We start from the raw sequence: 12,494 nt of genomic DNA on the forward strand, positions 1-12,494 counted from the left end.
GCTCAGCCTGGAGAAAAGGAGGCTCAGGGGTGACCTTCTGGCTCTGCAACTGCCTGACAGAAGGGGGAAGCCAGATGGGGGTCGGGCTCTGCTCCCGGGGAACAAGGGACAGGACAAGGGGAAAAGACCTCAAGTTGTGCCAAGGGGTGTTCAGATTGTATATTGGGGAAAATTTCTTCATGGAAAGAATGGTCAGGCATTGGCACAGGCTGCCCATGGCAGTGGTGGAGTCACCACTCCTGCAAGTGTTCCAAAAACAAGCAGATGTGGCACTTTGCTGTATGGTTTAGCAGGCGTGGTGGGCTTTGGTAAAGGTTGAACTTAGTGATCTTGGCGGTCTTTTCCAACCTTAATGATTCCATGATTCCTAAGGGCATCCCCAGTTGGGCAGATGCTGAGTAAAGCCCTGAGAAGGACTCAAGTTGTTCATGGTTCAGGACTCTGTTTTAGGAGCCAGGAGACGAGAAGTTGTTCCCGGTTGCATCTGGAGCTTATGGAGTGATGTCAATGCACGTGTGGCTGCTCTGTGGGCAGCCAGACTGGGCTCCTCCTGAGATGGTCACTTGTCTTTGCAGTTGTAGTTCCCTGTGTTTAGGGAATGCCTTTCCTCCTCTGCTCTCTTACTGGAGCAGGGCTGCTCTGAGACCCACAGCCCAAGAGCTGGGGGCTCTGGAAAGCTGGGAAGAGGACTGATCCAGCTGGCTGAGGTTCAGCTCCGTGGTAATTTGTTGTCTTTCACCTGATGAGAGTCTGCTGTCAGACACATCCCAGAAACCACAACATCACATCACAGAGGCCTTGACCACTCAAGTGAGTGCAGGACACCAAGAGTGAGCACAGCACCGTGACCGTGGGCTCTGCTCTGCTGGATCCCAAACTGGCACTGCTCCCAGAGGGGTTTGTGGCTGCACTGGGTACGAGTGTGTGCTGAGCCTCAGGGAAAACAGTGCCAGAAATCTGCAGGTCCTCAGCACCAGGGGGGCTAAGAGGGGTTGGGGAGAACTGGTTCCTTAAGAGCCTCAGTTCTGCCTGCTCAGCACCTTGGGAGCCTGAGTGCTCTTTTGGATTTTGCTCTTTGTTCTTTCACATCTTCCTTTGGGCACGTACCTGTGCAGAGCCTGGAGATCTGCTTCCCCAGTGAGTAAATAAATGGCCATTGCTGCACTTGATTAAGTAGAAGTAATAAATGCCTGGCTCAGCCTCCAAGTGCAAGTCCTCCAAGCTGGGCTGGAGAAGTGGCTGTCCTGCCCCAGCTTTGAGCAGGCTGCAGGTCTGTGCCAGAACCAGCCTGTCCTTCAGCTCGTGGCTGCCTGAACTGGAGGAGGCTGTCCTTGATCCTTGGTGGAATGCAACTGAGACATCCTTGTAGCCCAGCATGGGCACCAGGTTACCTCTTCCTGCCCTCTCTGTGTGTCTCACCTGTTTGAATTTCCTACTGAGAGCTCTAGAAGTGTTTTTTAAAATTTTTAAATTATTTTTTAGGTACCTTATTTTCAACTGCTAGCTGAGTCACTAGCTGCCATGCTACAGCCAGGATCCCAGGGAGAGGAGAAACGTTGAGTTACGATTTTTGGCAGCACACTCCACCTTTTGAGTTTGTTCTATTGTGGCTTGTTTTGTTCCATCTGTTCAGGTGCCTTCGTTAGAGCAGAGCAGGAGCACCTGACCAAAAACACTTGAGTCACAGAGAGCAGAAGAGGCCTTAACAAGGCCAGTGAGAAAAGAACTCATTGGTGAAGCAATAATGTGAATTTCTTCTTAACCTCCACCCCCCACACCTTGTGTCGGTAGCTTTTGCCCTGGAGATCCTTCCTCATTTTCACAGCACAGGGACATGTCTGTCCAGAGCTGCTGTGGCTCTGGGGGACATTTGTTCTCAGAGCCCCAGTGGAGGAGAGGACTGGAGGCTCAGGACCCCTCCTGGGTACCAGCCTCACCAGTCTGGGGGAGAAGGGAGGTGTTGGCCTGTCCAGGGAGGGGTCGGGTCCTCAAATCTAAGAATGGTTTGGGTTGGAAGGGACCTTAAAGCTCCTTTCATCCCACCCCCCTACCATGGGCAGGGACACCTTCCACTAGCCCAGGTTGCTCCAAGCTCCATCCAACCTGGCCTTGGACACTTCCAGGGATGGGGCAGCCACAACTTCTCTGGGCAACCTGTGCCAGGGCCTCCCTACCCTCCTAGGGAAGAATTTCTTCCCAATCTCCCACCTAACCCTGCCCTGTGTCAGTGGGAAGCCATTCCCCTTGTCCTGTCCCTCCATCCCTTGTCCCCAGTCCCTCTCCAGCTCTCCTGGAGCCCCTTTAGGCCCTGCAAGGGGCTCTCAGCTCTCCCCAGAGCCTTCTCTACTCCAGGTGAACCCCCCCAGCTCTCCCAGCCTGGCTCCAGAGCAGAGGGGCTCCAGCCCTTGGAGCATCTCCGTGGCCTCCTCTGGACTCACTCCAGCAGCTCCAGGTCCTCCTGCTGTTGGTGGCCCAGACCTGGAGGCAGCTCTGCAGGGGGGTCTCACCTGAGCAGGGCAGAGGGGCAGAATCCACCCCCTCAATCTGCTGGTTGACCCAGCCCAGGATCCATCTGGGAAGGATTTGCAGTAGCTGGAATGGATCGAGCAGAGTTTGCTTCTAAAGAGCTGCTCCCTTGTGTGCAGGGTCTGGGTGGGCTGTGCAGGAAGGGCTCAGGCAGTGGTGGGGGGCAGGCAGGGGACACGCTGATGGGAAGCAACAGAGTTGGGATAGTGAGTTTTGAACGAGGCCAAGAAATCTCTGATCACTTGGTGCGGGTCGAGCTCAGATGAGCCAGTCCTGCAGCCTGGAGAGCTTGGGTTTCTCCATGTTACATCCCCAAAAACTCGGGTTTATTTAGAAGTAGATCATAGAATCATGGGACCATTAAGGTTGAAAAGACCTCCAAGATCACCAAGTCCAACATTTGGTCTCTCAAACAAAGATATGTCACTGCTCTGCCGTTCTGAGCACGTTTTCTTAATTTTCAGTGGTACCTGGTCAACTTGAAAACCCTGTCTGAGTTGTGTAGAGCACGTGCCCTTTGAGGGCTGTATCACAAACCCACAAAAAGCCCAGAAATTCAACCTGCTGCTTTTGCCTGGATGTCTGTTTTTGAAACAGGTACAAGTTACAGATGTCCCCCTCTCCTCTCCCACCCAGACCTCGTCCTCAGCACTGGGGGGCAAATCTCTCCTGCACTGTTGTCAGCAGCACCTGTGGCAACTGGGAGGTGTTTGGTGAAGGACTTGGCTGCTCACATCAGGCTGAGTGCAAGGACTTTATCTCCAGTGACGCGTGTTGTGCATAACCCTGCACTGAAATCCCCTTTCAAGTCTCCAGTGCTTGAGCACCCTCAGAAAATCTCTGTCAGGTGACATTAGCCAGAGGGGAATTAAGTTTTAGAGGATTTAGCCGAGCAGCTTTGGCTACGGGGTAAATCAGGAAATACCCCACTCGTTAAAAATCCAGGTGCATCTTCAGGATGACGTGTGAAGGGTGGCCTGCAGACAGAGCAGCTGTTTTCCCTTTGGAGATTGCTGTTGGTTGGGATGCTGGGATCCCACGGGTTTAAAGATGTGTTGACTGTGGTGACTTCTCTATGTCCTAGTGTTGTGGTAGGTGGTTTCTGGGAAACTTCAGATAGCTTTCCTTACCTACTGTGACTGTAGTAACGAGTTCAACATGTGTTTTAGAAGGTCAGAAAACAGAAAATTTGTGGAGGTGGATGTCTTTCTTGAGTTGTGTTCTTCTATTCTCAGACTAAAATAGATTAGGATTATTCCTGCTGGTGAATGAGCAAGGGGTCAGCTCTCTTTGAGGTAGGACCTGTAGGAAAACACTTTTAAATGGTGGAAGTGATGAGTAATCTGTCCCATCCCTCCTGGATCAGAGGTGCAGAAACCTCTGTGAGAGATAAAATTGTGGGGATGGTTTGTCACTCTCTCATACAGCCTGCAATCCAACGCTCTTTGAAGCTGCTGTGCTGCTCCTGCAAGCAGCTGCAATGATTCTGCCTTGCCAGTGCTCTCCTCAGACAGGCTGAGATCCTTTCTGGGATACCCAGAGAAAGAATATTGGAAAGGGAGCCAAGCTGATGTGCCAAGATATCCTCCTGCACTAGTTAAAGGGAGTTTGCCCTCTCAGTAACAATATCCTGTGTTCTTTATCAGTGTAAGTAATTTTGGGGTTGACTACAGTGAATATATCCTTTTTCCAGCCAGCAATTCCCTGTCCTGTGCCTGGCTCCTGCCTTCCAGGTGGCCTCGCAGAGCCAGCGACTTCTAAGGGAGCTTGCCAAGGTTGGCTGGTGAAGAGCCTCCAGCAGCTCTAATCCCTGCCTGGTTGGGAGATGCTGAGGGCTGACCTTAAGCCCCAAGCATCCAAAGTCCTGAGCTGTGCCACACTGCAAACCCTGGGTATTGGGGGCAGAAGAAGTGTTCTGACTCTGGCAGGCAGAGTGTAACCTCGGATTAGTCAGGTCGAGCTTCTCCCTCTTTATTAGTGGCACTGGGAGAGCAGCATAGTGGAGGATGGAGGTGGGCATCCTTCCCTGCACAGAGGTAGGACACGTTAGAGGTCCTGGATCCTGCTTCTCAGCAGGAGCCTCCAGGCAGGGAGATAGGGATGCTTGGAAAATGAAGGAGGGAAATGAGTTCCTTCGCTGTCTTGTGCTTCTGTGACCTGGGGTTGGGAAACAACTCTCTGGGACGTTGTGGCAGCTGGAAACTCCATCTGGACACGCAGAAAGAGTCCCAGGGGCTGCCTGGGGCTTATGTGCTGTGTTCAGGTCCCCAGTGTTTTTGCAACATGACTAGAAAGGCAACAGGAGGTTCTGTGTCCTCTTGCTGCTGAACCTCAGCTCTGGGCAGCCAGGAGATGCTCCAGTGAGTGGAGTCAGTGGGTTGGAACCTTCTAGTAGGGAATGTGAAGCTTATCCTACCCCTGAGCCAAGGTAAGGAGCAGCTGGATGTTGCTCTGGCTGTTCTGGATGATTGTGAGGAATGTAGCTTCAAAGTCCTTCAGCCTTTTGCGGCCTCACTCTAAATTGGCATCGTGGTTTTAGTGGCACCTCTGTGTCGTCTCTGGCTCTGTCCTGCAGAGGTGACGCTTCCTGCTGCCATGTTTGCTGTCTCTAATCCCGACCAGGCTTTGTTGTGAATGCTGGTAGGCAGATTTGGACTTGCAGGTTGTAATAAGGAGAGAAGCCAGAGGCTGGGAAGAGGCACTGCCGGGTGCGTGACCTTGGGAGCCTCTCGCCTTCCTGCCCCCGCTGCCCACAGGGGACGTGCCGGGGAGCGTGTGTCGTTCCACTCCCCAATCCTCCTGTGACCAGAGCGTGGAAGGGAGCAGGAACACTGTGTTCAGATAAGGCTGCACCTTTCCCATGGAACAGATGTTTGCCCGAACATCCCACTGGATTGCATAATTACAGAGCCGAGCGGCTGCAGCCTGTTCCGCTGCCGGGTGGCAGCTATTGTGTGCTGCTCCTGGTGGGATTTTTGTTGGGCTTTTTGTCACCATGTCACACGCTTTGGGCTCAGCACTCCGAAATTGTCCCTTTTTCCTACAGGCAGCTGATCTGAAACAAGAAAACAAATCAGTTCTTTTTAAATTTCATTTCCCTGCTCTTGTCCTGCTCGTTCCTCGCCGTAATTGGACTCGGGCGCAGTAAGCGCTTTTCCCGGGAGTTGTCAAGGAAACGCTCCAGCATGGTGATGTCCTGGCTCAGCTCCCCGAGGAGAGCTGGACCCGGGATGCTGCACCCCAGATGCAGCAACATGGGCAGCTGAGGATGAGGAAGGGATGTGTTAACCCCCCACCAGCATCTTCATCTTCTGCCCTGAGCTGAGATAAATGGATTTATTTCTGAGGCAGAAAGAGTTTCTGCGTAAACCCAAAAATAAACAAGGCTGGTAGGTGCCTTTACTGCAGCATCATCCCTTTGTGGCAGTCCCTGGCAGTGCTGATGCTCCGTAAGCTGGAAGTTTCCTTTGATTGGCGAGTTGGGCTGTAGAATTCAGGATCAGTGGCTGATCCCTGGGGAGTCCTGCCAGGGGAGTCTTGGGGTCAGAAACGTGAGGGGGTGGCTGGGGTAAGACTAGAGAGTCAGAAACCTGAGGAGGTGGCTGGGGCAGGACTGGGGAGTCAGAAACCTGAGGAGGTGGCTGGGGCGGGACTGGGGCTCCCACATGCCTGCCTGTCTCCAGTTAATGGAAGAGCTTGTCCTTGCCCAGGGTGGAAAGGAGGGATCAGTGGTGGCATTGCTGTCAGCAGGTACCACAGCAGTGCCCCGGAGCCCTGGCCTGCCCAGCTGGCACGTTAAACTCCTTCCCTTAATTTGTATAAGCCATTTGTACGAGCCATTTATTTGAACAAGCCTTGCCATCCCTGTCCCCAAAGTTTCTGCTCAGATAAACAAAGACAAAGGCCATGGGAAGAGTGCAGCACATGGAGCTGGGGCAGCAGATCCTGGTGTGCCAATGTCATCTTCCCTCCCCAGAGCGAAGGTGGCTCCTGCATGCTTGGAACAAGGCACAGAGCCAGTGTGGGCAGGGAGGAGAGCAGGGCAGCCAAGGTGGGATTAAATGGGATTACTCACCTCTGGCTGCTCCTGGTAGCCCAGTTTGGATGCTTCCCAGTGCTGCCAGCATTTCTGTCTGCAAATAGCTGCTGGACTTTTGATGGTGGCTGAAGTGTCCTGAGGAATGTGGAGCTACCTGTGCTGCAGATGCATCAGAGCTGGGTCTCTCCTCCCTTGCCCACAGAGATGGAAGCAGCCTTGCCTGAGCACAGGGGTGGACAGGATGAACCAGGCTGGAGAGAGACTGGGCTGGGTTCAATCCGCACCAGTTTGATGTGGATGATCCCAAAAATCAGTCAGCCAGTGCTCCAGGGAAAAACGGATACATTTAGGTGGCAAAGCTATATGTAGGTTCTATATAACAAAAAGAATTTATCTCAGATTGCTTTATTTCTGTATTATTTCTCCAAGCTCTCTGCATGGCAGGAGCAGCGATCCACGCCCAGGGTGCAGAGCAGCTGCAGCTCTTTCTGCCAAGAGATGCCACATTTAAGGGGGCAAAACCCCTGAATTTTTATTTAGTGTTGTGCCTTCCTTGACGTTTCTCATCTGAATCAAATTGTGTTGGTTTATGGGAAGAAGATGTGTTAAATGATCAGCAGGAGGTGATCCTGTCTGCCTGGGAAGGGCAGGTTGTTCTCAGCTGCCTTCTCCAGGGGGTTACTGAGAGTCCAGCTCCTGCTTCCTGTGGTGTCTCCTCCCCTTCCAGGACTGCTCTGTGTGCTGGGAGCTGGATCCACACGTGTTGGGTATGAGAAGAAATTCAGAGTTGCTTTTGCCTCTCCCTTTGGACACAGCCTGATGCTCGTGCCAGCCCCTCAGGGAGCTGGACTGGCTGCTGTGCTGGCTCCAGGGCTGCTTCCCAACTCTAGTGTTTCTGGCTCACAAGGGAGCTGGAGAGGGACTTTGGACAAGGGTATGTGATAGGACAAGGGGGAATGGCTTCCCACTGCCAGAGGGCAGGGTTAGATGGGAGATTGGGAAGGAATTGTTCCCTGGGAGAGTGGTGAGGCCCTGGCACAGGTTGCCCAGAGCAGCTGTGGCTCCCCCATCCCTGGAGTGTCCAAGGCTGGGTTGGAAAGGGCCTGAAGCAACCTGGGCTAGTGGAAGGTGTCCCTGCCCATGGCAGGGACAAAAGATGAGCTTTAACCCAACCCAACCCATTCTATGATTTGCTGAATTGCCTTCCCCCACTCCCCCTTGCTTTTAATTTGTCCCTATTAGCAATCCCTTACAGGCAGTATCAGCTGCCTCTTTTGATGGATGCATTTCATTTCCAGCCTTTCTCTCTGTATTTCAACTGCAACTCACGTGTGGAGCCTTTAACTTCTACAGCTCCTGTCTTGGCAGTCTTGGGTTTGATTTTGTCCATAAGGCATTACCTGGGCAGGTCTGTGTCTGAGGGGTCTGATGGAACAGTGAATTGCAGTGTCCTGGTCACAGCCTCCACCTCTCCTTGTCGTCCAGGTGGGTTGCTCAGGTGTGTCACATTGTCTTCTTCTCAATAGAGAAAGTCTAAAGTGAGATATTGATCTCCTTCGGGGAGTGTGTGACGTGTCAGGATTTCATGGAATCCCAGAATGTTTTGGGTTGGAAGGGACCTTAAAGCTCATCCAGTTCCATCCCCTGCCATGGGCAGGGACACCTTCCACTAGATCAGGCTGGGAGCAAGTGGCAAACTGCAGGTCTCTGGTGTGCTGGATTTCTGGGGGACTCCTGCTGGTGCAGCCTCCTGCTGAGGAGCTTATGTGGCATTTATATTCTCACATATTTTTAGTTGCAGTCACGTTTTATATCCTCATAAACACTTTAATAAAAGTGAAGCTTTATTAAAGATGCTGCAGCAGTTTTGATCTTAGAAAGGAGTCCAGATAAACCTACTGGTTGTTCAGATTTGTTTTGACTTCTCTAGGCCATCATAAAGTATCAGATAGTTACAATTTATAGATGTGTGTGTATACACCTGTCTTATAAAGAAAACTGCTTTATTAGATCTTATGGGCACTGTCCAGGCTCCCCAGGGCAGTGGGCACGGCCCCAAGGCTACCAGAGCTCCAGGAGCGTTTGGACAACACCCTGAGGGACAGAGTGGGATTGCTGGGGTATCTGTGCAGGGCCAGGAGTTGGATGCCGTGATCCTTGTGGGTCCTTTCCAACTCAGGATATTCCAGGATCCTGTGAACTTAAACGAGGCTTATCCTGGATTTTTGTAAACTGTCTTAAGAAATTCCTTTCCAGTAGACAGAAACCTCTTATGACTCTTTTGATAACGAAGGGCTTTGGCAAGTCAACCTGCCTTAGCTGGTTTTGAAGGAAGTGGAAGGGACACCTTCCACCAGCCCAGGTTGATCCAAGCCCCGTCCAACCTGGCCTTGGACACTTCCAGGGATAGGACAGCCACAGCTGCTCTGAGAAACCTGTGCCAGGGCCTCACTACCCTCATCCTGTGGGGGTTTTGCTCCTCTGACTGGTAGAGCTGAAACTGGAGAGCCCTTTCCTGTGTCAGACAAGGTGCAGAGGTTTTCCTGCCTGTCCTGCAGGGTGTCAGTGCCGTGGTGGGGATGGCCTGTGAATAGAGAAATATGGAAAAAAACCAGAAGTTAAATCCGAGATGGGAATTGCTGAATCCAAAACTGAAGCATTCCTTTCAGAGGCTCTCTAGGAGCTCGAGGGTTGGGACGGGGTCACTTGAAGCCGTGCACAGATGAGAACAGAACTGAAGGCAGCAGGTCAAGCGTGCTTGAAGTGCTGGCAGAGCCCAGGCAGGGGCTGCAGGCAGGGCAGAAAGTTGGGGTTTCATCCCGGGGTTTCCCCTCCGGAGCTGCTCATCCATCACATTTCTGAGCACACCCCGGCTAAGCCGCACCAAATCGGATAAGAATCATTTCAATTATCTCGTTAAGTGTCAAAACTTCCCGCAGCAGCTCCCGCAAACCCCAGCGCTGTCTCGTGGCTCTGTAACCCCCGGAGCTGGAGTTAAATCAGGTTCTGCCAGGCCATCTGTCAGCTTGTTTGAGCCGAGCACGGCCGTGTGCCACGCATGGAGGAGCCAGTGGAAGATTTTTACATTTTCTGCCTAGATAAGTTGATTTTATAGAGCTGATTTGTTTTATTTTTGGTGTGGGCTGGGGGAGGTTTTGCTGGGGGGGTGCTCTTGCCCACCTCAGGCATCATTTCTCCTGGAGATCTGTGGTTCTTCACCTCCGGTACCTTTCCTTCGAGCGGACGGTTGGTGTTGATTCCACATTTGGTACGTGTACAGCAGCAGACACTTAAAAGCTGGGAATGAAAGCAGCTTGTGGTAATTATCACAAAATTAAAGATAATCTCCTGCTCTGGAATTGTGACAAAGTGCAGAAACGAGATTAGTGCGGTGGGAGAGCAGTGGCAGCCGTGGCAGGAGAGCACATTCTCCTAGCCTGGGGCTCTTGGCCACAGTGTGTTCCCAGCGATTTCCAGTGTTCAATCTGGAGCAGCATTTCCCCTTTTGGATTCCCCAGTGGTCTGGAGCTGCTGCTCCAGCTCGTGTCCTGAAAGTTCATTAGCTAAATGCTCACTTAGTGCCTTATTTCCTGCTCTCCAGGCCACTGCGGGGCGTTTTGTTCAAAAATCACAGAATTTTGTTGGCTTAGGCCAAAGAACTAATTTTTCATCACAGTTGGAGCTCACAGTGGTCCTGAGCCACGTGCTGGCGCGGTCCTGGAGAGCTGGAGGAGTGACAGGTTCACATCACTCGTGGTGTGTCACCCACCCGTGTCAGTGACACCCCGTTGGCTGAGGGGACCCGGCCCAGGTGGGTGACAGGGGGAGCTGCTCTGCCCCCTCGGGATCCCACTCCACTCACTGCCCTCCTCCTGCCTGAGCTGGGATTGCAGAGCTTCGCTGCAGTCCTGCAATTCTGTTCCTGATGCAGAACTTGGGCACTGGGAGCACAGTTTAAAACAGAACAGTGTTACTGGGTTTGTTGTTTATTCGCTTCCCAGCGTCTGAAATATTTCCCAAAATGTAACTGAGTCACACCCTTCCCTGGTGGTGTTGTCATCTGCAGAACATCGTGCTCCCATTGTCATCCAATCCCAGAATGGTTTGGGTTGGAAGGGACCTTAAAGCCCATCCAGTCCCAGTCTCTGCCACGGGCAGGGACACCTTCCACTAGCCCAGGTTGCTTCAAGCCCCGTCCAACCTGGCCTTGGACACTTCCAGGGATGAGACAGCCACAGCTGCTCTGGGCAACTTGTGCCAGGGCCTCCCCACCCTCCCAGGGAAGAATTTCTTCCCAATGTCCCATCTAACACTGCCCTTTGGCAGTGGGAAGCCATTCCCCCTTGTCCTGTCACTGCAGGCCCTCTCCAGCTGTCTTGGAGCCCCTTCAGGTACTGAAGTTATGCCCAACTTCTTGCTCAGGCTCCTTCTGAAACAAGCCCTGAAGCAGCATCGCTGCTTGTCTTTGATGGGGCTGAGCAGGTACCCCAGGTAAACCACTGTCAAAATGGGGAGGGGATGCTGAAGCAGCAGAACTTTGTCTGGATCCTCTGGGGCTTTTCCTGCTCTCCAGCCAGGAGGGCAGGAGGGCATCCACTCCCCCTGGAGAAGGACCTCCCCCCAGTTTGAGTGTAGATACCCCTCTTGAGTAGAAGACTCAAAGCTCCACTCAGTGGTCTCTTGTGAAATTAAGCCACTTCTTAAGAAAGGGAGATGTCCTCGTGTCAGAGGGTTTGGGCCTGTGTTTCCAGCTCTGATTATATATCTGAGAGCTTGAGGCAAAACCCTAATTTTCACCGTTGGCTGTAATGCAGCAGCAGTGGCTTCTCCCAAGGCAGCAGTAAAGATAAATGATGCGTTCATTTGTGTGATATATTTGGACACTGGATTCTATAAATAGATTCAATTATCAATATGGTTTGTCAAGTGCCTACTGAGTGGCTGGAAAGCAGCTTCAGGAGTGTCTCTCTGGGCTTGTGCAGACTGACTCTCCAGTGCAGTGTGGACCCTTTGCTTAATGGGGCAGCAGGGCTTTGTGAGAACTCTCTGCTGAAGCCTCTAGGAAATGCTTTTGCTAGGAAAAAACGTGCATTTTTGTGCTTCCGAATGTGAAATTGTTTGGGTGACTCCTGTACCTTCAGATTCTTGCACTAGTGAAGCTGAAAACCAAGCAAAGCCAGATGCTCTAAAGGCTTGAAAAGACATTGGGCCGTTTTCTTGGAGCTTTGGTGGTTGGGTTGTTGTTTTTTTTTCCTGATGTCCCTACTTTTCCTGATCCTCTTCCCTTCTCTCTGCAGGTCTGGCCCCAAAGAAGACAGCCATAACTGAGGTGAGCTTTGTGAAGCTGGGCTTGACAGTTCTGTGTGGAGAAATGAGAACACAGAGCTCTAGAAAACACTTCTGCCTGCTTTTTTTTGGTTTGGTTGGTTTGTTTGTTTGTTTGTTAGCAGAACTAGATTTTGTAATACATATGAGATGACTGGAAATTTGATATCTGTTATTTGGGAGAAATAAAATTAGTGGCAGGTCTTCAGGGCCCCTGTGTTGGCATCACCACAGGCACAGGGGGGAGGTGGAGGGGTTGTGCCCATCATGTGGCCAGTTTTAGCTGTGTGATCCATGATGCCTGTACATCAGTGGCTCAGGGCACCCAGGACCTGGAGGTGTTAACAGGGGAATCTGTGGGTTGGGGCATCTCAGGGGCTCTGTGTTGGGTCTCACCCACTCCTGGGAGCGAGTCAGGGAGGCTGTGATTTGTTAAGCACTAAAACAGGGGAACATCTCCTGGGACTGATCTCCTCTCAGAGATATTCCAGGTCACAGGTTCTGAGTCACTGTTACCTTCTGGAGCAAAACTCCCCACAGTTGGCAGCAGGGAATCTGGTAGGAGGCTCTGTGCCTGAAAGCTGTTCCCTGAAGCCCACACTCT

General features: G+C 52.0%; 1 protein-coding gene across 15 annotated transcripts in view; it reads left to right on the forward strand.

Moving 5' to 3' along the window:
* PIP5K1C (phosphatidylinositol-4-phosphate 5-kinase type 1 gamma) overlaps positions 1–12,494 on the forward strand; it is a 50,423-nt gene that overhangs the window by 13,394 nt on the left and 24,535 nt on the right. For all 15 annotated transcript variants that reach the window (XM_017837035.1, XM_017837036.1, XM_017837031.1 and 12 more), the window contains exon 2: positions 11,863–11,894. In XM_017837035.1, the coding sequence (XP_017692524.1) occupies positions 11,863–11,894 (32 nt within the window). The remainder of the gene's footprint in view (positions 1–11,862; positions 11,895–12,494) is intronic.

Source organism: Lepidothrix coronata, unplaced genomic scaffold, assembly GCF_001604755.1.
Source record: "Lepidothrix coronata isolate B3197 unplaced genomic scaffold, Lepidothrix_coronata-1.0 Scaffold290, whole genome shotgun sequence".
NCBI lineage: Eukaryota > Metazoa > Chordata > Aves > Passeriformes > Pipridae > Lepidothrix > Lepidothrix coronata.